General features: G+C 34.6%; 4 protein-coding genes across 10 annotated transcripts; 2 read left to right on the top strand and 2 right to left on the bottom strand.

Annotated features, from left to right (window-relative positions):
- Positions 1-1,435: 1,435 nt before the first annotated feature.
- LOC108842503 (uncharacterized) lies at positions 1,436-9,394 on the bottom strand. 3 transcript variants are annotated; one of them, XM_057003314.1, is made up of 9 exons: positions 9,242-9,394; positions 7,839-7,931; positions 2,662-2,718; positions 2,421-2,518; positions 2,278-2,347; positions 2,154-2,202; positions 1,913-2,052; positions 1,760-1,819; positions 1,436-1,672 (listed from the first exon to the last, which is right to left on the bottom strand). In XM_057003314.1, the coding sequence occupies exons 1-9, from the start codon at positions 9,263-9,265 to the stop codon at positions 1,577-1,579; spliced, it is 687 nt and encodes a 228-aa protein (XP_056859294.1). In that variant the 5' UTR covers positions 9,266-9,394; the 3' UTR covers positions 1,436-1,576. The 3 variants fall into 3 exon arrangements, with proteins under 3 accessions (XP_056859294.1, XP_056859295.1, XP_018470933.1); XM_057003315.1 differs by lacking the exon at positions 9,242-9,394 and having other exon boundaries at positions 7,839-7,934; XM_018615431.2 differs by lacking the exons at positions 7,839-7,931; positions 9,242-9,394 and adding an exon at positions 2,810-3,090.
- LOC108842502 (uncharacterized) lies at positions 3,547-7,390 on the top strand. Its single transcript, XM_018615428.2, has 4 exons — positions 3,547-4,157; positions 4,693-6,462; positions 6,555-6,673; positions 6,750-7,390. Exons 2-4 carry the CDS (start codon positions 4,701-4,703, stop codon positions 7,245-7,247), a joined length of 2,379 nt encoding a protein of 792 aa, XP_018470930.1. The 5' UTR covers positions 3,547-4,157; positions 4,693-4,700; the 3' UTR covers positions 7,248-7,390.
- Positions 9,395-11,013: 1,619 nt separating the features above from the next.
- On the top strand, positions 11,014-15,245 carry LOC108827102 (uncharacterized). 5 transcript variants are annotated; one of them, XM_057003310.1, is made up of 9 exons: positions 11,018-11,528; positions 11,608-11,640; positions 11,745-11,785; positions 11,945-12,013; positions 12,103-12,198; positions 12,276-12,364; positions 12,447-12,497; positions 12,605-12,626; positions 12,716-13,780. In XM_057003310.1, exons 1-9 carry the CDS (start codon positions 11,446-11,448, stop codon positions 12,745-12,747), a joined length of 516 nt encoding a protein of 171 aa, XP_056859290.1. In that variant the 5' UTR covers positions 11,018-11,445; the 3' UTR covers positions 12,748-13,780. The 5 variants fall into 5 exon arrangements, with proteins under 5 accessions (XP_056859293.1, XP_056859292.1, XP_056859290.1 ...); XM_057003309.1 differs by having other exon boundaries at positions 11,942-12,013; XM_057003313.1 differs by having other exon boundaries at positions 11,014-11,528; positions 12,605-13,780.
- A 1,144-nt stretch (positions 15,246-16,389) lies between these two features.
- On the bottom strand, positions 16,390-19,021 carry LOC130498885 (transcription factor bHLH119-like). The gene is made up of 8 exons (XM_056992638.1): positions 18,816-19,021; positions 17,841-18,579; positions 17,666-17,731; positions 17,496-17,561; positions 17,340-17,405; positions 16,700-17,056; positions 16,525-16,603; positions 16,390-16,445 (listed from the first exon to the last, which is right to left on the bottom strand). Coding segments are annotated over exons 1-8 (1,380 nt in total). The 5' UTR covers positions 18,818-19,021; the 3' UTR covers positions 16,390-16,440.
- Between the last annotated feature and the right edge of the window lie 6,414 nt (positions 19,022-25,435).

Raw genomic sequence — 25,435 nt, 5'->3', positions numbered from 1 at the left:
TTTCTATTTTTTCATCATATTAAACCTAATGATATTTTTATTATACTAACTTAAATAACTAAGTATTTAAAAGAAATCATAAATTGGCTAAACCATAAAACCGGTAAACCATACATTGGTTAGTATCAAAACGGTACGCATAACATAATGTTATGAAATGGTCGATGTAAGAATACATTATCTCATCTAATTTTTTTTTTTTGTAAATTTACGATCAATTGTCTTGTCTGTAGTGGGTTAGGTAATTTTTAAGCCAATTGATCATAGGTTTCTTTGTTTTTGAATAATAGAAATTGTGTTACGATCTGGGCCATCTATATATAAGCCCAAAAGATATTATATTATTCTTAACCAAATTCAGGAATAATTGGGCAAGCAAACGGTTTGTCTCAATAGCAAAATTATTAGACGCAAAATTATGGGTTAGTTATTAACTTATTATTGCATTAAACGTTGTGTTTTAGTATGAGTGGCATATGGATGTAAATATTGAGGAAAATTCAGGGTTAAAACATATTTGTACTTCAGTTTTAATAGATTAGATGCATTCTCTATTTGTATATACATACGGTAGGTTTAGTATTTTATATTTTCATTCACAATTAAAATATTTGTTAGAAAGATAACTACATAGTATATATACTGTACGATAATATATATGTAATTTTATCAAGAGATGGTAGCACGTTTTTTTCTTCTAAAGATGACTCATTAATTTTTAAATTATATGCAAGTAAATTTATATAATCATTAAAGATAATATCAATATTAACCGCTTTAACTTTTAACGTGAGAGTTCCGTTGCGAAAATTTACTTCGTAAATAATAGTATAGATTAGGTTTTGGAAAACGTCAACTATTTGAAAACAAAAAAAAAAATTGCAAAATGTCATATAAAACAACACGGAGGAAGTATTTTTTTTTATTTAAACGTAACACCAAACATCTAAAGTAGAAAATGTAATCTAATAAGTTTATATTACTAGGGCTTTTTGGAACCTATGCATTAGGCACTATGTCTGGAACTTTTTTTCAGCGTTAAAACTAAGTTTATATTACTATTTTTAAACCTAAATAAATATTATAGCTTTTTTTTTTATCAAAAATATCATAGCTTTCAACTTTGATTGTAGTGTATAAAATTTGTATTCTTTTATTTCATTGTTAGTTGTGTTTAAATATAATTATATTTAGTTATTTAACTTAGATAGTAAAATATTTTAATATTAATATTATTAATATGTTTATCTTTTTTTGGTAGATTTATTAATATGTTTATCTAATGTAGTTAAATAAACACTTTGTTGTTGACAAAAAGAAAACGAATTAATTTTTTTTCCACATCTGGATACCAACATGGATGGATCGTCTTGGATTACTATGCCTTTGAGAAATCTCCCTACGAGAAAGACTAGAGAAATGTTCAAGATCACCATACAAGCTTTCTAACTGCTTCAGATTCATTTTCTTAGTTCAAATCAGCAAACATTTATAAAACTTGAGTTCATATCATGAAATATCCCACATTATAACCAAATGTCAACTCAAAGCTAAACATTGCAAGGACGTGGCGGGTCTAGTTCTGTCTAGGCTCAAAACGCCAGAGATCAACCGCAATATCGACTTCTTTTCGTTTGTGGAACTTGTAGAGTTTTGGCAAGTCATACCGGAGCTGCAAGGGGGAACGAACAACAAGAATTAGTTAGATGGTTGATCATATGATGTTTTTCAAAATCTTTATAGCCACAGCCCCCCTAACCTCACATATAACTTCAGCACTTTTGGCATTAAAATCACGCAACGCTGCCCTTTTAATGTGCTGCAAATAATCAAAAATGCTGTGACGAACAATAATAATAATATATAACACAGAAGTGTTAAGGAAGAAGAAAGGCGGATCCATCCTGCTTACTTCTCTGGTAGATGTCTTATGCAAGGAGTAAACAGCTTGAGAGGCGACCTTCATAGCCGCAGAAAGGAACTCCATGTCAGCTCCTTTCTTTCGTGTTCCAAAGGGAGGATTCATTACAACAGTATCCACAATCTGGTGGCCTTGCAATTAAGTAAAAATATGGATTTCATTTCCACCAGTTATCTTTCTTTTTATTCTGTCTAAAAGAAACTAAAAAAAATGAATAGGAGGATTCATTCACCTTTTAACTCTAACTTTGTAATGTCACATTGAACTAAATCTATCTCCACCTGATAGAAACTAGACAGTTATTGCTATATAACTAAAAATAAGACTCGGCATTTTACATGAAGAAGAGTTTTTACCTCAAGTTCCTCTGCGTTAAGTGTTGCTGTTTCAAGAGACTGAAGGTCGATATCGTATCCAATCACACAGCTGGAAATAAAAGAGAATTGAATATAACTAAAGTAATGATGATCATGAGATAAAGATTGGAGCAAAAACTCACGCAGCATCTAGAAGAGAAGCAGCAGTACTTAAAGTACCGCAGCCACAGCCAAAATCCGCAACGACTTTATCAGTTATGTCTCCATATGAATTCTCTGCCTAAAAACAAAGACACACAAATTGATTCAACACAACACACACTTCAACCATTACTAGCCTACTGTTATGAACCACAAAAATCATGAAATTGATGGCATGACAACAAAAAGGAAGAAAATTTTGAGCAAAGGAAGAGACTTTACGGTGAAAAGCATGCGAGAAGCAATATGAGGACCAGTTGGGTACTGCTCCAATTCAACCTGAGTTTGTTCGACGACATCAGAAACAGGGGAAGAAACCAAAAAAACTTAACTTTCAATCAAAAGGGGAGATTAATCTTTGTACACATACTTTAGGATTAGAGAACTGTTGAAGATCACCCAGCAAGCCTTCTAATTGCTTCAGCTTCATCTTCCTCCGCCGGGTCTTCGTCTCAAGCTACTGAGTTCACACCCAGTGCCTTTGAGAGAAACAAAATAAAGAGACACTATGGGCCGTAAATCGGACTCCTAGGCCCATTAGTATTATTAGGCCTTTTAGGCTCGTTAGTATTTCTTTCTCTCTCTTTCAAGAGGAGGTTTACCTATTGAGAGGGGTTTTGTCTACCCTGAAATTGAAATTGAAATTGAAATTGAATCGCGTCGCTTACTGAGAATAGGTAGAAGGGAAGAATATGCGTCCTCGAGCAGCTCCGACATGTGAAATCTGCTAGAAATTTGTATCCAAGAACAAGTGTCCCTCTTGTCTTGTTCCTTAGTAAGTCCCTTCTCCCTTTCATCTAGCTGTCACTATTATTTTATTTTTTTGAACTTACTTCGTTTTGCGTCTCCTGCAGCTGTTCCTTGGGTTGTTTCAATAAGCACAAAGGCAAGTTAATTTTTTTTTAACTACTGAGACCTTTAAAATGTTGGACTTTTTATTAGTTATGAATTGAATAATTGTCTCTAACTAGGGGATATCTCTTTGGTCCACTGTTTACTGTCAGTCATGGATTTGAGGATGATTCTTCTTCACTTTTACTTCTTCCTCTTCCTTGAATCTCAATCTCTCTCTAGATCAGTACATCATGTAAGTTCTTGTTTTTATTGTTTATTATTGAGTTAATAACACTATGTCAAAAATATCTTGTAAATACGTTGCATAACTGGATTAAAAAAAACGTTATATATATAATACTCAAAGAAATATACTAGATTTCATAGTATCAGATCGTTAAATCATTGACCAAAGAAATATACTAGATTTTATGGTATCAGATCGTTAAATCATTTCATGGTATCTAATATATTTCTTTGAGTATTATATATATAAAGTTTTTTTTTTAATCTGGCTACGCAGCATATTTACAAGATATTTTTGACATAGTGTTATTAACTCCCATTAAAAACAATAAAAAGAAGAACTTACATGATGGACTGATGTTTTAGAGGGAGATTGAGATTCAAGGAGGAGGAAGAAGTAGGAGTAGAAGAAAATGAAGAAGAATCATCCTCAAATCCTAAGTCTGGGACAGAGTTTATTCATTTATCATAGAGATATAAAGACACCAAATCTCTGAGAGTAGCCCAAAAACTCATATTGGATTTACTTGTGAGGTTGTATCTACGTACCCTGTGTTCGAAAAAGCGAGGGTTTTTCTCGCCATGGCGCTAAGGCGCTCAAAGCGATGGGCTAAACGCTTAAGGGACACCCTTGCCAGGCGAGTTACACAGATCCCTAGCTTTTCTCGCTTTTTCCTCGCTTTTGTAATATCCGCAAAGCGCCAAAAGCGGCGTTTAGTTGTACCTATACAAAAAAGGAAGATTTGCTTAAAATGTACACTTAACAAAACGGTTTTCTTAGAATATTTAGGATATCTTAAAGTATATACTCTTTCCACGTATTAGGCGTGTAGAGGAGGGTATCCACAACCCCACTAACCTAGGATGCAATCCCACTAAACCTAATGTCTTCTCCTATATAAGAACCTTACAAACCATAAGTAAAAATCATTAGCTTTTCCTCTCTACAACTTACGGCAGTAGCTTATCATTTGCAAGGTTTTTACTTGATAGCAGCTTCTTTAACATAAGTTTATGATCTTTTCTTGTTTATATCATAGTTTCTTTTCTTATGTTAGTAGTTTTTCTTTAATATTAACCTTGTTTGTTGATCATGTCGAGTCTTGTTAGCTTGTCTTGTGTATTGTTTATAGTCAATAGCTTATTCTCATTTCATTTTTTTCTATGTTGTAGGTGTGATCATGTCTGACGCTGGAGCTGGAACATCTCATGGAGGGTCTCAAGGAGGAGGGTCTCAAGGAGGAGGGTCTCAGGGAGAAGGACAACAAGTGGATCCGGGGAGAAAATATGGCACCATTGTTAACAACAACACCAACCACTGGAAGTGCATCTTCTGTTACAAGGTGTTAACTGCTGGAGTTTCACGATTGAAACAACATCTTGTTGGCGGGTACAAGAATGCCAAGAAGTGTCCAATCTGTCCAGAGCATGTTCGGGTTGAGCTGCAGAATTACATGGCCAAAAGACTTGAAGAAAGAGTAGCTCTTTCAATGCAGTACCAACCCGTGGTGAATGAAGATGATGTGGAGGACTTGGATGGTGATCAGCCAATACGAAAGGCTATCAAGAGGAAGAACCGTGGTCCTTTGGACAAGTTCGTGATGTCTATGCCTCCAGACATCTTGAAAGGCAGAAAGGAGATGAAAGGTGTGTTTGGAGCTTGTGACAAGGAGTTAAGAGACAAAGTGTGTGGAGGCATAGCAAGGTGGTTCTTTGATGCTGGGGTTTCTTTCAATGCTGTCTCTCATGACAGTTTCAAGGAGATGACAGAGCTCATCGGGCAGTATGGTATGGGGTTAAAGCCTCCTTCTCAGTATGAGCTCCGGTTCCCTTTACTTCAAAAAGAAGTCGCCAATGTTCAAGCTCTGCTGGCTCCTAACAGGGAAGAGTGGGCAGTGAAAGGATGCTCAATCATGTCTGACGGGTGGCGTGACTCTGTGGTGCAGAAAGACATCGTCAACTTTCTGGTTAACTCACCAAGAGGTTCTGTGTTCATCAGGTCCAAAGAGGTTTCTGAAGTGGTGAAAGATGCCACAATGCTGTTCAAGCTACTTGATGATATGGTTGAAGAAGTTGGTGAGAAGAATGTGGTTCAGGTTGTAACTGATAACGCCTCAAATTACGTCAAGGCTGGGAAACTTCTTGAAGCCAAACGTCCACACCTCTTTTGGACTCCTTGTGCTGCGCATTGTCTGGACTTGATGCTAGAGGACATTGGAAAGATAGCTGCGGTGAAGACTGCAATGAAGAAGTGCATGTTTATTAATGCATACATCTACTGCCGTGTTCCTCTTGTGAACATGATGAGGAGGTTCACCAACCAGAGGAACTTGCATCGACCAGCTGTAACAAGATTCGCCACTTCCTTCATCACCATGACTCAGTTTCACCTTCAGCAAGCTAATCTGAAGAAGATGGTGACTTCAGAGGAATGGGAAAAATCGAAATGGCCAAAGGAAGCAGGAGCAAGGAAGCTCAAGCAGTATATCCTTCAAGAAGGGTTCTGGAGGAACATAGCTTATGCTCTGAAGCTTACTTCTCCATTGGTGAAAGTGCTATGGATGGTTGATGGTGAAAAGAAACCACCAATGGGCTACATCTATGCTGCTATGGATAGAGCAAAGGAAACTATTGCTAAGAGTTTCAAAGGGAAGAAGGTGAAGTACGAGAAGGTTTTCGAGATGATTGACAGACGATGGGACTGTCAGCTACATCAACCTCTTCACGCAGCAGGTTATTTCCTCAATCCAGCTGTTCATTATGCTAATCCTGCTGATGTTTGTTGTGAGGAAGTGGAGCGTGGATTGTATGGCTGCATCACAAAGCTGGTCCGAGATCCTATTGTTCAAGACAAGATTATGGTGGAGCTTGAAGTTTTTAAGAATGCAAGTGGGCTCTTTGGTCTTCCCATGGCGATTAGGCAAAGAGAGATGAAGTCACCAGGTAACAAACTCTCTGTTTTCAGCTTTGTAACCTTTCGTATAAGGTTCAAGTGTTTAAGAATGTTAACTTATTTTTTTTTAATGTTCTAATAGCTGATTGGTGGTCAAGCTACGGAAGCTCAGCTCCTAATCTCAGGGATTTTGCTGTCAAGGTGCTTAGTCTAACATGCAGTGCAACTGGTTGTGAAAGAAACTGGGGTGTTTTTCAACATGTAAGTTTTTTATAATCTCTAATTTAAATTTAGCTTAATGTTATTCATATGTTTGACTAAGTTCGGTTGGAAACAGCTTCATACCAAGAAAAGAAACAGATTAGCTCAAAGCCGATTGAATGACATGGTGTTTGTCAAGTACAATCGGGCTTTGCAGCGTAGGATGAAAAGAAATGATGCAAAGGATCCAATTCTCTTGGAGGAAATAGATGATAGCAATGAATGGTTGATGGGGAAGATGGATGGGAACTCCTCCAATGATGAAGATGATGCTTTCGTCCATGATGATGAGGACCTGACTTGGAGTTTGGTGAGTGAAGCAGCCGGTGCTGAAGAACCAAGCTATGGTACTAGAGGAGCAAAGACTCCTCATTCAGCTAAGAACAACAAAGGGAAAGGAATAGCTATTTCTTCAACTCAGAGCAAGCGCTATGGTCCATCGCCTTCCCATTTCGAATTGGTTGATGAAGATGATGAAGTTGAAGGGGAGTTAGAAAAGGAAGATGCTAGCAATGCTAGCTTCTGGAAGGATTTGGAATTGGAGTATGAGGAGAGTGGTTCTGAATCTGAGTAGAGATTCTACTCATATTGGTGTTTTTATTTGCTTTCGATTTGGTGTTTCATTTGCTTTTGAATTTGGTGTTTGCATTTGTTATTTTCTGTGTTTTGCTATTTGAACCTTTCAGTTTTTATTATATGAAGTTGGTGTTTTTATTTCTTACTTGTCTTTCTTAAGTCTTACGTAATATATATGTATAAGTGGTTTGCAGGTTACCTTGTTCTGTTGCAGGTAGACAAAGCGCTCGCTTTGAGGCGCCATGGCGCTTGGCGCTAATCTCCCACCTCCTCGCTTCTTCTCGCCACCCGCAATTTCGAACCAAGTATGTACCACATATATATTGTATTTCAAATATTGTAAAAGACTGACAAAAAAAAAACAATTTTGTAGTACCTCTTTCGCTTCTGGTTCATCCATAAAGCTCCAAGAAACCACCTAGTGCGTCACAAAAAAAAAGAAAAACGGCAGAAAAATGAGGTCTTTTGGAAGATAGCGTGTTTTGTTCAGATCCTTTGAATATTATTTTTGCTTCTCAGAAACAGGGGAAGAAACAAAAAAAAACTTAACTTTCAATCAAAAGGGGGAGATTAATCTTTGTACACATACATTTGGGTTAGAGAACTGTTGAAGATCACCCAACAAGCCTTCTAATTGCTTCAGCTTCATCTTCGAGTTCCTCTTCCTCCGCCGGGTCTCAAGCTACTGAGTTCACACGCAGTTAGGGCTGGGCAAAAAATCCGAACCCGAAAAACCGAACCGAATCCGATCCAAAAAAGTAGCACCGAATCCGAACTAAAATTGATTAAATATCTGAACGGGTTCAGAATTTTGGTATTTAAAAAAGTGAAACAGAACCCGATCCGAACAGAAGTATTTCGGGTACCCGAATGTATCCGAAATAGATTTATATACTTAAATATATAAATTATTTTTAGATATAATGTATATTAAAAACATTCAAAATATATAAGATACCTTTGAGTTTTTTAAAATACTCGAAAAATATATGAAAATAGTAAAAAGTAAATGTTTAAAATAGCTAAAGTATATTAAAAACACCAAAAATAGTTAAATATATATATTGATTCTCTATCCAAATATTCAAAGAAAACCAATATATATGTTAAATTTAGGTATTTTGACATATTTGTTATTAAAATTTATATGTAATATATTATCTTTCTTATAGATTTTGAAAATTTAAAGTATATAATGAATTTTAAAATTTTAAAAATAATTTGAATGGGTTATCCGAACCCGAACCGAACCCGCAAAGATCCGAACCGAGCCCGAACCGACATTTATAAATATCCGAATGGACTGAACTGAAACCCGAATGGGTCCCGAACGCCCACCCCTACACACAGTTCCTTTGAGAGAGAAACAAAATAAAGAGACACTATAGGCCGTAAATCGGACTCGTAGGCCCATTAGTATTATTAGGCCTTTTAGGCCCATTAGTATTTCTATCTCTCTTTGAATCTCAATATCCCCCTAGATCATCAGTCCATAGTTCTTGCTTTTATTGTTTTTTATCGGGAGTCAATAATACTATGTCAAAAATATCTTGTAAATACGTTGTATAGCCAGATTAAAAAAATAATGTTATACATACATAAATATATACTCAAAGAAATATATATAACGTTATTTTTTTTTTAATCTGGCTATGCAGCGTATTTACAAGATATTTTTATAGTGTTATTAACTTCCAATAAAAAACAATAAAAACAAGAACTTACATGATGGACTGATTTAGAGGGAGATTGAGATTCAAGGAGGAGGAAGAAATAGAAGTAGAAGAAAGTGAAAGAAGAATCATCCTCAAATCCTAAGTCTGGAACAGAGTTTATTCATTTATCATAGAGATATAAAGACACCAAATCTCTGAGAGTAGCCCAAAAACTCATATTGGATACTTGTGAAGTTGTATCTACACGTACCACATATATATATTGTATTTTAAATATTGTAAAAGACTTTGACAAAAAAAAAAAAATTTGTAGTACCTCTTTCGCTTCTGGTTCATCCATAAAGCTCCAAGAAACCACCCAGAGCGCACAAAAAAAAACTGCAGAAAATGATGTCTTTTGGAAGATAGTGTGTTTTGTTCAGATACTTTGAATTTTATTTTTGCTTCTACTCCTGTCTCTTCGGTTTAACATCTCAAATGGTTTTAGAAAAATACCACTAGTTGCTTGTTCTGGCGGTATATTTGAAAGTAACTAGTGGTATTTTTCTAAAACCATTTGAGATGTTAAACCATCCAAGAGAAGAATCTGGAGGATGGCTGATAGGGAATCTGGCGGTATATTTGAAAGTAATTTTTTTCTTTTTTTACAAAAGTATATTTTTTAAAGATACTAAGAAAAGAGAATTATAAAAGATAAATATTAAATTTTAAGAAAATGAAATATTTAAAAACGAATTATAAAATCCTACAAGGCTACAAGTACAATAAATTATTTAATAAAAATCATGAAGAAAAATTAACTATCTTATTATAAAAAGTTTGGTTCTTCAAATTAGTAATTAACAAGATCGTAGGATTGTGACATGTGTTAAATAACAATTTCTTAAAAAAATAAACCAACTTTTTTTTAAAGTTAGTTTTCTTTTTTTCAAAAAGTATTAAACAAAAAAACGTAAAGAAACAAATATTTCCATATAAATAATTATTTAATAATATCTTTTTAAACGTGGGTTTAAAATAATTATAAGATACAGAAATTTTTTTAAGATAATTTTGTTACAGATTAAAATATTTTTAAAATATTTTTTATAAACTTATTATATAAATTTTAGTTTTTCAAAGTTTTCAAGATCACGACACATGTCAATTATATATTTAGATATAACATGTGTTAAAATGACAATTGTCCTTTTAAAAAAAATTAAGCCAAAAAGTCTTGAACAAGTTTGGTTCTTAAACAAGTTTCCTTTTTTAAACAAGTGCAATAAATTATTTAATAAAAATCATGAATAAAAACTATCTTTTCAATAAATAAATAAAATTCATCTATGTACCATAATTATAAAATACAAGTTTTGACTTGAATTTATGTATGAAAATAATTTTTAAATGTAAAATAAATCTCACAAAACATATGCAAATCAACATAAAATTATAATTAAATGATCATTATTTTATGTTGTTTATTAAATTAAACATCAAACAAATCCGTTGCAACGCTACGGGCTCATATCTAGTACTTTATAAATTGCTCATTGAAATAACAAGTATACTCTTCATAAGGTAATTATATTGTTTACAAATGATGTCTGTCTTCATACTTGATCTAACATTTTATTATTATTTTATTAATTTTATGTGTGCAAGATTAATTTTTATTTAATTTAGGTGTTTTTTTTATATTTTGCTTTGAATTTTTGTTTTTACTATGGTTATATCCGAACCGAACCGATATAACCCGAATCCGAACGATATATGGTTACTTTATGGGTTTTAGGAAGTAATATAATTTTAAACCGAATCCGAAGTGTTATTATCCGAACCCGACCCGTACTAGCAAAATTTTAGTATGGAACCTAGAGGCGTGAATCCGAAAACCCGAAAATCCAAAAAATCCGATCCGAACGCCAACAAATACCCGAACGTCCAGGCCTAGTTTTGTCTACCCTGAAATTGGAAATTGAATCGCGTCGCTTATTGAGAATAGGTAGAACGTCGCTTACTGAGAATAGGTAGAAGGAAAGAAAATTTTGTCTATCCTGAAATTGGAAATTGAATCGCGTCGCTTACTGAAAATAGGTGGAGGGGTTTTGTCTACCCTGAAATTGAAATTGGAAATTGAATCGCGTCACTTACTGAGAATAGATAGAGGGGTTTTGTCTATCCTCAAATTGGAATTTGAATCGCGTCGCTTACTGAGAATAGGTGGAGGGGTTTTGTCTACCCTGAAATTGGAATTTGAATCGCGTCGCTTACTGAGAATAGGTGGAGGGGTTTTGTCTACCCTGAAATTGGAATTTGAATCCCGTTGCTTACTGAGAATAGATAGAGGGGTTTTGTCTACCCTGAAATTGGAATTTGAATCGCGTCGCTTACTGAGAATAGGTGGAGGGGTTTTGTCTACCCTGAAATTGGAAATTGAATCGCGTCGCTTACTGAGAATAGGTGGAGGGGTTTTGTCTACTCTGAAATTGGAATTTGAATCGTGTCGTTTACTGAGAATAGGTAGAAGGGAAGAACATGCGTCCTCGAGCAGCTCCGACATGTGAAATCTGCGAGAAAGTTGTATCCAAGTACAAGTGTCCCTCTTGTCTTGTTCCTTAGTAAGTCCCTTCTCCCTTTCATCTAGCTGTCACTATTATTTTATTTTTTTGAACTTACTTCGTTTTGCGTCTCCTGCAGCTGTTCCTTGGGTTGTTTCAAGAAGCACAAAGACAAGTTAATTTTTTTTTAAATACTGAGACCTTTAAATGTTGGACTTTTATTAGTTATGAATTGAATAATTGTCTCTAACTATGTAATCTGATCAATGTTGCAGAGACTCCATGTGCTAAACCTTCTGCACCCGAGGAGAAGCCAGGTTAGTGCATCTATCTAGCCATTGTCATTGTTCCCTTGGTTTTGCATATCTGTGATGTGATGGGTTCATTCCATTCATAGCATAGTATAGGGGATATCTCTTTGGTCCACTGTTTACTGTCAGTCATGGTTTTGAGTCATTGAACTTGTTTTATAGCAGCTTCTCCAGCAAAGCAAGTCTCGGTGGAGACAAAAGATGTGGTAGTAAAGACAGAGCACAAGGCTAGTGGTATGGCTCTTTCAACTTTAGTCTTTTTTTTAGAACCTCTGAACGGTCTGAACTTTGGGTTTGAGTCTCACAAAAACTGTCTTTTGTAGCTTCATCTGCTGCAAAGGATATTCCCGTGGCGAGACCACCAATAACTGTGGAGGAAGAAAAGTATGTTGTAGAGAAGACCCAGCTCGAGGCTATCGGTAATGTTTTGAATGAATGAATGAATGAAACTGTGTCTTCTTAGGACATTGCTTGATTTTAGAAACTTTTTTTGCAGCTTCTTCTAGTGAAATCAGAGAAGCTCTAAAGGATGAAGCCCTTCAGAAACTCATCTCCAGTATCGATAGTTCTTCCAACCCTCTGCAGGTAACCTCATCTACATTATTATCCTAAAAAAGATTCAATATTTTTCCTTTGTTAACTAAAACTGTTTGTGGATCTATAAAAGGAACTCGATGAAGCCATGGGAGTCGAAGCTTTCCGGGTACTCACAGAAAAGGTACACTCCTTTTTTGAAGCCTTTTTATCTTTATTTCAACAACTTGCAAAGACTAAACGACCAGCAAAAGAGTCTAAGCCTAAGTTTCTCACCTTGTTAAATTTCAGATTCTAGCCAACATTTCCAAGAGTAATGACAAGCAATGATCGTAGTTGGTTGGTTGGGGCATGCAAACACAAGTTCTAGTAGTACTCACTTTATTATTGTTTTCTTTACAGGAGAGATATTTATTGGCCTAATATATATATAAAAAACACAAAGCCGTTTTGATAACGCATACATCTCTTCTCAGACGTATCTAACCTGTATAAAGAGGAGCTACATAACTTCACGATAATTTACATGTTTTATTCTCTCTGTTTACATCTTCAACTCTGTGGATATGCTTGAAGATGTAAAGATGTAAACAGAGAGAATAAAACATGTAAATTATCGTGAAGTTATGTAGCTCCTCTTTATACAGGTTAGATAAGTCGGAGAAGAGATGTATGCGTTATCAAAACGGCTTTGAGGAGGAGGTTGTTGCATTTGTTGGAGACCTACAAACTGGGTATAAGGATTAAAGTAACCCGGAAACTGAAGCTGGTTCTGGACCGGGTCAGGCTTTTGGACTCTGGATGGAAAAGGATATCGCGGTACTGGATACGGTACCTTTCGCTTTCCTTTCGCTTCCTCTCATCCTCCGCAGCAGCTTTCGTCTCTGTCACCGCCACTGGTTGTATCTGCGCCACTCCGCCGGTGACTGTCTCCGGTGGCAGACAGGACTCCGATACCGAAGACGACGGCGTCGAGCTTGATCCCACCTTCGACAAGTCTCTCACCACCGGAACCCACGGTCCAGCTGCTGCTTCCACTCTTGGCCTCGATAAGCTGGTGAAGTTCTCCGCCCTTCTCAAGTGTATTGGTCTCTCTGCAGCCGTGGGAGTGTTAATAACACTAGCTGGTGGTGGTGGTTGTAACGGTAGTGGTGGTGGGAGAGGGAGGGCGGAGTAGAAAAGATGGGGGCGGAACTCATCTTCTTCACCGAGAGGAGGAGGAGGATGGTGGTGAAGCCAAGACTCCATTTCATCTTCACCCTAAAGGGAGAAAAAACAAGAGAAGAGAGATACTGGGAGTTAGCTAAGGATCTTTATGTTAGAAAAGATAATAATAATGATCTAAAATATTTTTAGGTCAAATGATTTAACGATCTGATACCATGAAATCTAGTATATTTCTTTGAGTATATATTTATGTATGTATAACGTTATTTTTTTAAATCTGGCTATGCAACATTTACAAGATATTTTGGACATAATATTATTAATTCCCGATAAGAAACAATAAAAGCAAGAACTTACATGATGAACTGATGATCTAGGGGGAGATTGAGATTCAAGGAGGAAGAAGAAGTAGAAGTAGAAGAAAGTGAGGAGAATCATCCTCAAGTCCTAAGTCTGGAGCAGAGTTGATTCATTTATCATAGAGATATAAAGACACCACATCTCTAAGAGTAGCTCAGAAACTCATATTGTATACTTGTGAAGCTGTATCTATGTACCACCATATATATATTGTATTTTAAATATTGTAGTAAAGACTTTGACAAAAAAAAACAATTTTGTAGTACCTCTTATACGCTTCTGGTTTATCCATAAGCTCTCTAAATTCCATGTCCCCAAAAAGCAAGTGTCTTTGTGCGGGCTACAAACTTTGAGATATTTACATGACACGTTATCACTCATCACTACGACCAAAAAAACATGACGTTATCACTTTCCAAGTAAGGGTCTTTTGTCTCTCTCTTTTGATATTTACATATGAGAACAAGCAAACTAGTAATTCTCTTGTTATATTTAGGATTTAAATATACATCACCACTTGAGATGTTAAACCATCCGAGAGAAGAATCTGGAGGATGGCCGATAGAGAATCTGGCGGTATATTCTCAAAATGAGTTTCAACCGTAGTAAATATTCTACAGAGACTAGTTTTCTACATATCCGAAGAATCATCAATAACACCAGTAATATCTATGTTTCATCCGTGTTACATAACTATAATAGTTGGATAGACTAAAATATCTGAAATTTCTTAGTATTATTTATATTATTTTTTGGGAAAAAAACTAGTTTAACTTTTATTTATTAACTAATTACTAGTTTAACTCTAATTTTATTTTAATTGCTAGTTTTTTTTTCATACCTAATTTACCTTTATGAATGAATGAACGAATGAATGAAACTGTGTCTTCTTAGGACATTGCTTGATTTTAGAAACTTTTTTTGCAGCTTCTTCTAGTGAAATCAGAGAAGCTCTAAAGGATGAAGCCCTTCAGAAACTCATCTCCAGTATCGATAGTTCTTCCAACCCTCTCTGCAGGTAACCTCATCTTCATTATCCTAAAAAAGATTCAATATTTTTCCTTTGTTAACTAAAACTGTTTGTGGATCTATAAAAGGAACTCGATGAAGCCATGGGAGTAGAAGCTTTCCGGGTACTCACAGAAAAGGTACACTCCTTTTTTGAAGCCTTTTTATCTTTATTTCAACAACTTGCAAAGACTAAACGACCAGCAAAAGAGTCTAAGCCTAAGTTTCTCACCTTGTTAAAATTCAGATTCTAGCCAACATTTCCAAGAGTAATGACAAGCAACGATCGTAGTTGGTTGGTTGGGGCATGCAAACACAAGTTCTAGTAGTACTCACTTTATTATTGTTTTCTTTACAGGAGAGATATTTATTGGCCTAATATATACATAAAAAAAAAACAAAGCCGTATAAGAGGACCTACTACATTAACCTTAAACTTGACTAAAATTCTACATGTTTTATTATCTAATCTATTAAAACTGAAGTACAAATTAAAACTAACCCTTAAACTTGCACAATATTTACAATCACATGCCATTGAATTAATTAATAAGTTTAATGTTAAGTATTTATTATATTTCCTTTATTTAACTAAAAGTAAGATTACAACTTCCTATAATCTAGCTAACTAACAAATTTACCATATTTTAATATTCTATGCAATCAATTAAAGATAAATTTTTATTATTGTTATTATTTTTATGTTATAATTAAAAATACTCCTAATTTTGATTGTAAAATATTGACCCAAAAATTGAAGAATGAATAGTTCATACTTTACATAATCATATATTTTCTTAATGAAACAGTTGCTAATTCAAAACTAAAATAAAATTACTCAATATAAACTATAAATTATTGTGTTTAGAAATTCCATAATAAACAAATATTTAATAAATTTAAATTGTAAAATATATACTAACATTTATATAAAATAAATATTTATTTATAAATATGTCAAAAACACACACATGACATTTAAACTAGAACGCCTCAATACTACCAAAATAATAGTTTTACTTTTTTAATTATTTCAGGTAAATATAATAATATACAGTTAGAAATATGGTCTTTCGGATACCCGTTCAAGTTTGGATCGTTTTTTCAGGTATTAAATTTTAAGTTTTGGAATTAGGTTCCGTTCGAGTTTTATAATTTTTTTGGTGACTTTTGAGTCGGATCCTTTTGGTCCGAGTGGGTTCAGTTCTGATATATTGGAACTTAAAAATATCCAAATAATTAATATATCTAAAATTTCAAATATTTTTACCAAAAATAACCATATTAACCGATTGAGTTTATATCTTTTGTATCCAAACTAAAAATAACCTCAAAATTACCAAATAACAAAAATAATCATATTATTCGTTTTGGTTCGGATTCAATTATGATATAGAAGAACCTAAAATATTCAAATAATCAATATACATTTAGTTACATAGTAACACATCTAAAATATATGATACTGATTATGAAATACAAATATTAAATTTTTAAAAGTCCAAATCAAAACCCGCACGAATGTGCGGGTCAAGCTCTAGTTTCTATTTACATCTTTAACTCCGTGGATATGCTTGGAGAACCAAGCCTTTTTAACCTGCAATAACAAAAGATGGAGATGTATATGTCGAATCGTAAACATTAACTCATCTGGCAAGAAACTATTTCCTACCAACCTGTTGGTTTATTGCCCTGATCTTCAGGTGCCTTACTAGTACTTGCCTGGCTGGTACTCAGCTGTGATGTTGTTTGAATCTATATAAACATTATTTAAAAGCACCATTTGTGAGCATCAGCCAATATGTAGGAAGAGAGGAATACGTAGAATGGATGATAGGGAAAAAAAATTACCTGCAACGGAAGAGGAGGAGGAGGAGGAAGAGGAGGAGGAGGAGGAAGAGTAGGAGGAGGAGGAGGCTGTTGCATTTGTTGGAGACCTACAAACTGGCTATAAGGATTAAAGTAACCCGGAAACTGAGGCTGGTTCTGGACCGGGTCAGGCTGCTGGACTCTGGATGGAAAAGGATATCGCGGTGCTGGATACGGTGGACAGAGACCTGCCAAATGAGCCGGCGGCGTAGGAAAAGTTGTGCCAGGGAAAGGTACAAAAGGAGGCCTGTTCATGTCCATTGCCGAGGGAGGCATGAATTGTTGCATATTTGGAGTATACATCATCGGTGGCATCATACCGCCTCCTGGAGACATCATCTGCAATTTGTTTCCAAGTAGAGAGACTTATTAGATATTTTGCACATCTCTTCCCATGAACTTTTTTATAACCCTTCCACGAAGATGAACCCTACTTCTGCAGACATTTTAATCCATCGTCGCAGCTAGAAACGCTGTTTTTTTAACCCAAAAAAAACAAAAAACTCTAAACCCCTAAAAACCTTCTATGGTTCTGCAATAAATATATGACCGATGAGGAGAGAAAGAAAGTATTTTGCTTTAACACAGAGTTCTGTTTTTTTTTTTAATGTTGAGGACATACCTGTATTTGCAGCTGTAGCGCCTTAACGTACTCGATAGCGTCGTCCAGCATTGAAGATTTATCAGTCTGCTCAAAAGTAGAAGCAGAACTCAAATCTCTCAACCTTACCTTGAGAGTCAAAAAAAGATATATATATATATGTGTGTATATATATACCTTGTTGCAGCGAGGAATGAGTTCTTGGAGAGTCTTCATCTTCTCGTTGATCTTTTCTCTCCTTCTCTATTACAAAAAAAAAAAAAAGATTGCTACATGAAAAAAGAGGAGCCCTAAAAAAAAGGAGGAGCCCTAAAAAAAAAAGGAGGAGCCCTAAAGAAAAAAAGAACCCTTTCGGAGATATTATGCATTTCTGCAGCTCGTGACCTCTTCCTAGACATTGAACCACCAGCTTCCTGTACGCCAACAAAGAAAAAAAAACAGTTTTAAGACTTGCTGCTAAACTGCATGCACCCCGTCCAACCGAGGACTACCATGCGCCGCCACGGTGCTCTCTGTACTCACCTCGGTTTCGTCAGCAGCAGTTTCTTCTCTCTCCTTTCGCTTCCTCTCATCCTCCGCAGCAGCAGCTTCCGTCTCCGCCGCCGCCGCCGGTTGTATCTGAACCGGCTCTATTCTCGTCTCTAGGACCACTGGTCCGGGGATCCCGCACACCGCTCTGGGAACCGCCAAACTCTGCGGGAATCCTCCGCCGGTGACCGTCGCTGGTGTCAGGCAGGACTCCGACAACGGCGTCGAGCTTGATCCCACCTGCGTCAACGGAGGAACCCACGGTGCAGCTGCTGCTTCGACTCCTAGCCTCGATAAGCTGGTGAGGTTCACCGCCCTTCTCAAGTGTATCGGTCTCTCTGCAGCCGTCAGAGCGTAAATAACACTAGCTGGTGGTGGTGGTGGTTGTAACGGTAGTGGTGGTGTGAGAGGGAGGGAGCCCTGCGGCTGAGTAAACGGGATGAGGCCGGCGTAGAGAAGATGAGCGCGGAGCTCATCATCATCCCCGATAGGATGGTGGTGAAGCCAAGACGCCATTTCGTCTTCGCGTATGAATAGATTCTGATCACTAGGGTAGAGAGGCGGAGGCGGAGGCTGCGGAACTGGAAGTGGAAGCGGAGCCCTCTCTTCTCCACCCCCGCCACCACTGCCACTGCCTCGTAGAACAGCAGGAGGAACAGATGGTCTCTGTGTCTGACTACTTGGAACAACTTGCCCGCTCTTCCATAAGAGCTCCACGATATCATCTTCACCCCTAAAGGAAGAAAAAAACACGAGAAGAGAGATACTGGGAGTTAGCTAAGGATCTTTATGTTAGAAAAAATAATAATAATGATCTAAAATATTTTTAGGTCAAATGATTTAACTATCTGATACCATGAAATCTAGTATATTTCTTTGAGTATATATATATATACATATATTTATGTGTATAACATTATTTTTTTAATCTGTAACTCCCGATAAGAAACAATAAAAGCAAGAACTTACATGATGTACTGATGATTTAGGAACAGAATGAGATTTACGGAGGAGGAAGAAGAAGTAGAAGTAGAAGAAAGATAAGAAGAATCATCCTCAAGTCCTAAGTCTGGAGCAGAGTTGATTCATTTATCATAGAGATATAAAGACACCACATCTCTAAGAGTAGCTCAGAAACTCATATTGGATACTTGTGAAGCTGTATCTATGTACCACCATATATATATTGTATTTTAAATGTTGTAGTAAAGACACTGACAAAAAAAAAACAATTTTGTAGTACCTCTTTCGCTTCTGGTTTATCCATAAACTCCAAGATCACCTAGTGCGTCACAAAAAAAAAAAAAAAACTGCAGAAAAATATTGTCTTTTGGAAGATAGTGTGTTTTGTTCAGATCCTTTGAATTTTATTTTTGCTTCTACTGGTTTCTCTTCGGTTCTTTCTCTTCGTTCGTCTGAATGTTCACTCCGAGTTTCGTGCTTTGCACAAATAATAAGCTCTCTAAATTCCATGTCCCCAAAAAGCAAGCGTCTTGCACTAAGGCGCTACAAACTTTGCGAGTTATCACTTATCACCACGACCAAAAAAAACATGACGTTACCACTTTCCAACTAAGGGTCTTTTGTCTCTCTTTTGATATTTACATATGAGAACAAGCAAACTAGTAATTCTCTTGTTATATTTAGGGTTTAAATATACATCACCACTGGAGATGTTAAACCATCCGAGAGAAGAATATGGAGGATGGCCGATAGAGAATCTGGCGGTATATTCTCAAAATGAGTTTCAACCGTAGTAAATATTCTACAGAAACTAGTTTTCTACATATGCGAAGAATCAGCTATAACACCATTAGTATATATGTTTCATCCGTGTTACGTAACTATAATTAGCTGGATAGACTAAAATATCTGAAATTTCTTAATATCACTTATATTATCTTTTATAAAGAGATATTTTGACTATTTATAAAAAAAATTAAACTAACAAAGAATATTTAAAATGTTAAATCATAGCTATTGCCTAATACTGTATATAAAAATTCTTATATCAACTTGGGTAACTTTGAAATTTTGAAATTTTGAAATTTTGAAAGCTCAACTTGGATAAAATCATTTGAAAAAGAAGTTACATGAACATCTTAGTAAAGACATATACGGATTTATATGTTGGGAATACATGTTTCATGCATACAATCTATATTTGTATATAATCCCTGATAAAATGACAATCTGATTTTACATAATTCGTCTTTTTACAAAACACACAATTACTTGCAATTTGAAGAACATCTTATTATCACAATATATTGATATACTATGAATTTTATCTATATTTAGCTATTTTATATAAGTGTTTTAAAATCTGTTTACCTTGATTTGGAATCATTTTAGAGTATTTATAGGTTCATGTATATTTTAGAGAAAATAGTGATTTTAGAGCATTTTGGAGATAAATTTAGAAGAAACTTGTAACTGACCATGGAATCAGTCCAGAATAGACATTCAGAGTCAACCATCGAACGACGGATATCGTCTGTCGTCGATCGACGGCGAATCGTGCAAAAACCGACTTGGTTTTTAGTCGATTTATAGCTCAAGTCCCACACAATTACATAACTACCCCTGACCGACTTTAACCTAATATTTAAATGTTCTGTCATTGTATTAGGCAACACACGATTTCATACTTTTTTATTCTTTCACATCAAACATATCTAGGTTTTTAATAGTTTAGAGAGAAGATTCAAGATTTCTTCAGAGTTTTGTATTGGAACTATAGTTTTTCTACATTATTCTATTTATGCAGTTTATTTAGATTATTGTTATGATTTACTTTGCTATGTCTGAGTAATTCTCATGTTAGATTTAAGATTTAAATAGGTTATGAAGGATTAGCCTAAACTATAGAATTGCCAAGATGATATATATCATCAATGAATTGTTCTTACTACTTGTGTTCTATAGTAGCTAAGTAGAACTCTGAACTTAGAATAATTAAGTGCATACGCTATAGCATGGTTTGTTACCTGAATTATAGTTCCCTTGAGCTGAGATTGCTAGAAACAAGACGACTGATTTAGTTAAGACTAGTGAATTTATCGATCAACTCGCTAAAGCTTACATAAGAGAACATCGATTGACCCTCATAGCATAGGATCGATCGACGTTTGATCTATATCAACAAACAACAACCGGGGATATCAGACTTAGTAAATAAGATTGATTCACAGCGGAAAATGGAATACTTTCTCATAAGAATTTGATTTCTGGGATTGACAACCTAAGTATTATATATCACTATAATCTTGATTACCTGAAACTCTATATTTAACGCTTTCTTATAATTTTTCACAACTTCAAATCAGTCAACTGAACAACTACTTTGTTCGCCCTGCTATTTGCTATATACGTAATTACCTACTTTAATCACCACAAATTAAGATCTATTGTGTGTCCTCGATCCTTGTGAATTTGATCGATAAATACTATAACTGAATCTTTTATTTAAAAGATTAAAGTCACTCATTATGATAATTTGAATGATATCATGTATATATATATATATTGATGTCACATGAATTTTTAATTCCCATAGATGACAATATGCTTTTAATTCATTTCAGTTTCTTTAGTGCATCAACCATAACTATATATTATGATTCAGCTAACGAAAGAATCACAATATCTTGCTTCTTTCACTTAGAAAATCACAATTGTGTTAACCAAGCATTCAGTGGGGCAATAGAACATCCAACCCAATCAGTCACACTGTTGTGAGTCATTCCAAATCCCCCTTTCAAATAATGAATAATTAGCTAACCATTGATCCTTCTTTTGTCTTTGCATAAACTGAAACAACATATATGAACATAGTATACAGTATTTAGTCACATCTAAATAAATCAATATCTTAACAAATCTTTAATATTTCTCTGGATTATCATGTAACTTCTCATCAGAAATAATATCAAGCACATTTTATTTGGTAAATAGATATTTTATTTGCTGCATTGAATTAGTTCTATTCCTAGAAAAAAAAATTAAATTTGTTCATATGAAAATAACCAATCAAATATCCTTTGAACTCTTGTATAGTTTCTGGTGAATTTTCTTTTATCACCAGATCATCGAAATATACCAGATTATGAAACTGAATCTTAGCATTCACGGATAAAAAAGTGAGTAGTTTAACTTATTATATGCAAAACAAAACTTCAAAAGAACTTATGAAAGTTTGGCAACCCAACACCTTAGAACTGTTATAAACCATTAAAAATTGTGCAGCCTATACACCATTCCTTTTGTAGAAGAACTAAACCCCTGATGTGGCCTCATATAGACTTCTTTCTTCAATTCACCATGAAGAAACAAATTGTGTACATCCCTATAATAAAAATTTCAATCTTTTCATGTAACAACCTAAAAACCAAACTAATTGTATTCATCTTTACCATAGGAACAAATGTCTCTTTGTAATCAACTCTTTATTCTTATTGATTACCACAAGAAAAAAAATCCTTATACTTTCAATCGATGTATATGCATTATACTTTATTGTGAATATCTACTTGCATTCAATCACCCTCTTTCCTAGAGATAAATTTTCAACTGACCACATCATATTCGTTGTCTTAAACCTAAATCCAAATAAACTCATGTCATCCTCAATTTTTATGTCGGAACAATATTTTTTCCTCAGAAATTACACTATTTCCACTAGGTAACCCAATCAAGTACGATGAGACTCTCTAGACATCAACAAGACAGCTGAACGTACATGTCATATGATGTGAAACTCCATTATCAATTAACCACTTATCGATGAACCCTTTCCGCTGAAACTGAATTAATTTTATAAAAGATCACTCAAAAATTGTTCTCAATTTCGGTATCAGAATCAATCATCGTGACACAACCAGTTGTGTGCCACTAGAAAACTTTGAAACGTTTTCTGTAAATTTTTCCTCGACAAATCTATGACTATATTCCGTAATTTTATTATTTCAAAAATATTTTTTACCTAATAATTTTAAAACTGAATCGCAAATCTCAAAATTAACAAATTCAAAATTGATGAACAGTACCTGATACAGTATTGTTAATGGTATCTGTGAATAGTGCCATTGATCAATTTCCAATATAGTGCTGATGAACAGTATTCAATAAACACTGTCAGTGAACAGTATCTGATAAAATATATATTTCTGTTAACAGTATCAATGTAAAAATATATTGTTGTTAACAATATCAATGTGTTATTATAATGTTTAAAATTTTAAAATAACAATAATATTATGAAAGAAACAGATTATGATTTGTTGTGATTTTATCATATAATTTTGTATACAGTTCTTATTTTTATAAAGCTTATATAAAAAATTACACAACAATCTTTATTCTCCACACAAAAATCAAGTTATTTCCAACAAATATATGCATTCTTGCTACAATTCTATCAAATGAGTTTTAAAAGTGATCAAATGTATATTTCTTTGAAGTTTGAAAAATAAACAAATGATGTGGTCAATCAAAGAAATTGTGTAGATATCATTAAGATACTGTATAAATATTATTAGAGTTTGTTTTAAACATAATCTAATTCTTATTGAAATTCTTAATTTAAATATTAAACAAATTATGATGACAAAAGAATATGTTAATAACTTTAAATACTCAGATTGAATAGTTTAGTCAATTTACAAATACAAAAGTTTACTTTAAAAAAAAAGATTATTTTACAAAGATTCAATAGACAAAGATTCAATAGAAATCTTAAAATCTCATAGAAATATATTTTCAAAATTTCTCGAAAAAATAAGTCGACCAAAAATCAAGAAAATAGCTAAAATCATGCGTATGTAGTGGTTGAAAGTTTATAATAATAAAAAACAATCTCTTAAAGCACAGCACATATTGGAAATTTGGGAACTGGATGTACCGTTTACCAAGAAAATAGAAGATAGTTGGTTGTTAGAAACTTTTTTTTTTGTAAACCGGTCTAAGTAGTTAAAAAAAAAAACTTTTTACGACAGGATATCAACGTTGGCGCTGTCACATTAAACCTGACGTAGCCAATATATATACCATGAATAAAGCCAGGTTGATCATTAGGGTTTAACGAGTTTGCGTTTTGGTGTTGACACTATTATTACGGATCTGAGATTTAGCAAATTTGTTAAAACCCTAGTGAAAATGTATAGGAAATCAACCACCAAGTTGAAACGACCGAGGAGAGATTACTCGCATGGTCAGACTCGAATCTTTTATTATTATTATTTCTAAACAATTTTTAATTATATATGAAAAGTTGGAAAATAATAAACAACATAATGATAATTGATTGTTGTTCGGGAGGAGGAAGAAGTAGATCAAGGTGAAGAAGAATCATCGTGGGTTCCAAAGTCGGGAGAACTCATTCATATGATCATATATCTTTTTTTTTTTGAAAAAAAATATGATCATATATCTTAAGACGTAAAGATCAAAATCTCTGAGAGAAGCCCAGAAACTTATGCACATTGGACATTTGTGAAACTCTATGTGTGATGTGTGTATATATATATATGTATTGTATCGCCGTGGTGGTTTCACTTCTGGTTTAGCCAGCCATATAGCTCCAAGTCTCCAACAACCTACCCAGAGAACACAAAAAACCTGTTGATATTTCTTTAAAGAAATATGTTCGGAAGATAGTATACTAGTATGCTTTGTGTTCAGATCCTTTGAATTTGTTTTTCTTCTACTGATTTATTTCTGTTTTCTTTTATTCTCCTGTTTGTATGAATGTGGACTCCTAAGTTTGTGCTTTACACAGATATTATTTTTTGAAACTGCTTTATACAGATATTATAAACGGTCTTGCTCTCTCTCTCTCTCTCTCTCTCTCTCTTCTTCTCGTCTCTCTCTCTCTCTCTCTCTCTCTCTCTCTCTCTCTCTCTCTCTCTCTCTTCTCTCTTCTCTCTTCTCTCTCTCTCTCTCTCTCTCTCTCGCGTAATTTTTTACTATCCCGCGGATGAATGGTCGTTTTTAATGCGAAAATATTTCATTTTTTTTTTTTTTTTTTTTTTTTTTTTTTTTTTGATAACCGTGGTGTGATCCCAAAGGCTTTCTAGGCCCAAGGACTAATCACCACGAGGCCCGCAAGATCCGCGTTTTCTTACCACTTAAGGCGCTCCGGGTGGCCAAGTAGAATCGAACCCAGGGCGGAAGCTCCAGCCCGGAGCCCCTTTACCGCTCCGGGTGGCCAAGTAGACCACCGGCGAAATATTTCATTAGCAGAAAAAAACAGAAAGTTCCTAAAGATTCATTTTATTGTTGATAATGATGATATTGTTATTTAACAAAACGGATTGGGAGTTATTCAATCTTCAAAAGGATAAAGAACTTTTATCTAGTTGAAGAATCAGATGAAGATCATAGTTCTTTTGTTAGAAAAAAAAGATCATAGTTCATATTTGAGGATGAATTTTCCTTACACAAAAGAAACTAATATTGCACGGGATATCTATACTATTATTTGCGAAGTGATTTTTGGCAACGGTAGCTTTCACGTAAAAGTTAGAGCGGTTAATATCGTTTATACCCTTAATGAATTTTTACAAAGAACTAAAACGAATTTTATATGG

This window comes from Raphanus sativus, chromosome 2, assembly GCF_000801105.2.
Source record: "Raphanus sativus cultivar WK10039 chromosome 2, ASM80110v3, whole genome shotgun sequence".
Lineage (NCBI taxonomy): Eukaryota > Viridiplantae > Streptophyta > Magnoliopsida > Brassicales > Brassicaceae > Raphanus > Raphanus sativus.
The sequence above is the reverse complement of the archived record's forward strand: the minus strand, read 5'-3'. Positions and strand labels throughout refer to the sequence as shown.

Excerpts from the sequence above, each read along its gene's own strand:
- LOC108842502 (XM_018615428.2), top strand. The coding sequence starts at position 4,701 with ATGTCTGACGCTGGAGCTGGAACATCTCATGGAGGGTCTCAAGGAGGA. Across the intron at positions 6,463-6,554 it reads AAGAGAGATGAAGTCACCAG|CTGATTGGTGGTCAAGCTAC; the intron begins GTAACAAACTCT and ends ATGTTCTAATAG. Across the intron at positions 6,674-6,749 it reads ACTGGGGTGTTTTTCAACAT|CTTCATACCAAGAAAAGAAA; the intron begins GTAAGTTTTTTA and ends GGTTGGAAACAG.
- LOC108842503 (XM_057003314.1), bottom strand. The coding sequence starts at position 9,265 with ATGGATGAACCAGAAGCGAAAGAG. Across the intron at positions 2,719-7,838 it reads AACAGTTCTCTAACCCAAAT|GTTGAATTGGAGCAGTACCC; the intron begins GTATGTGTACAA and ends GAACAAACTCAG. Across the intron at positions 2,053-2,153 it reads TACAAAGTTAGAGTTAAAAG|GCCACCAGATTGTGGATACT; the intron begins GTGAATGAATCC and ends CTTAATTGCAAG.
- LOC108827102 (XM_057003309.1), top strand. The coding sequence starts at position 11,446 with ATGCGTCCTCGAGCAGCTCCGACATGTGAAATCTGCGAGAAAGTTGTA. Across the intron at positions 12,498-12,604 it reads TCCGGGTACTCACAGAAAAG|ATTCTAGCCAACATTTCCAA; the intron begins GTACACTCCTTT and ends GTTAAATTTCAG. Across the intron at positions 12,627-12,715 it reads TCTAGCCAACATTTCCAAGA|GAGAGATATTTATTGGCCTA; the intron begins GTAATGACAAGC and ends TTTTCTTTACAG.
- LOC130498885 (XM_056992638.1), bottom strand. Across the intron at positions 17,406-17,495 it reads TCATTCCTCGCTGCAACAAG|ACTGATAAATCTTCAATGCT; the intron begins GTATATATATAC and ends ACTTTTGAGCAG. Across the intron at positions 16,604-16,699 it reads CTCCTCCTCTTCCGTTGCAG|ATTCAAACAACATCACAGCT; the intron begins GTAATTTTTTTT and ends ATGTTTATATAG.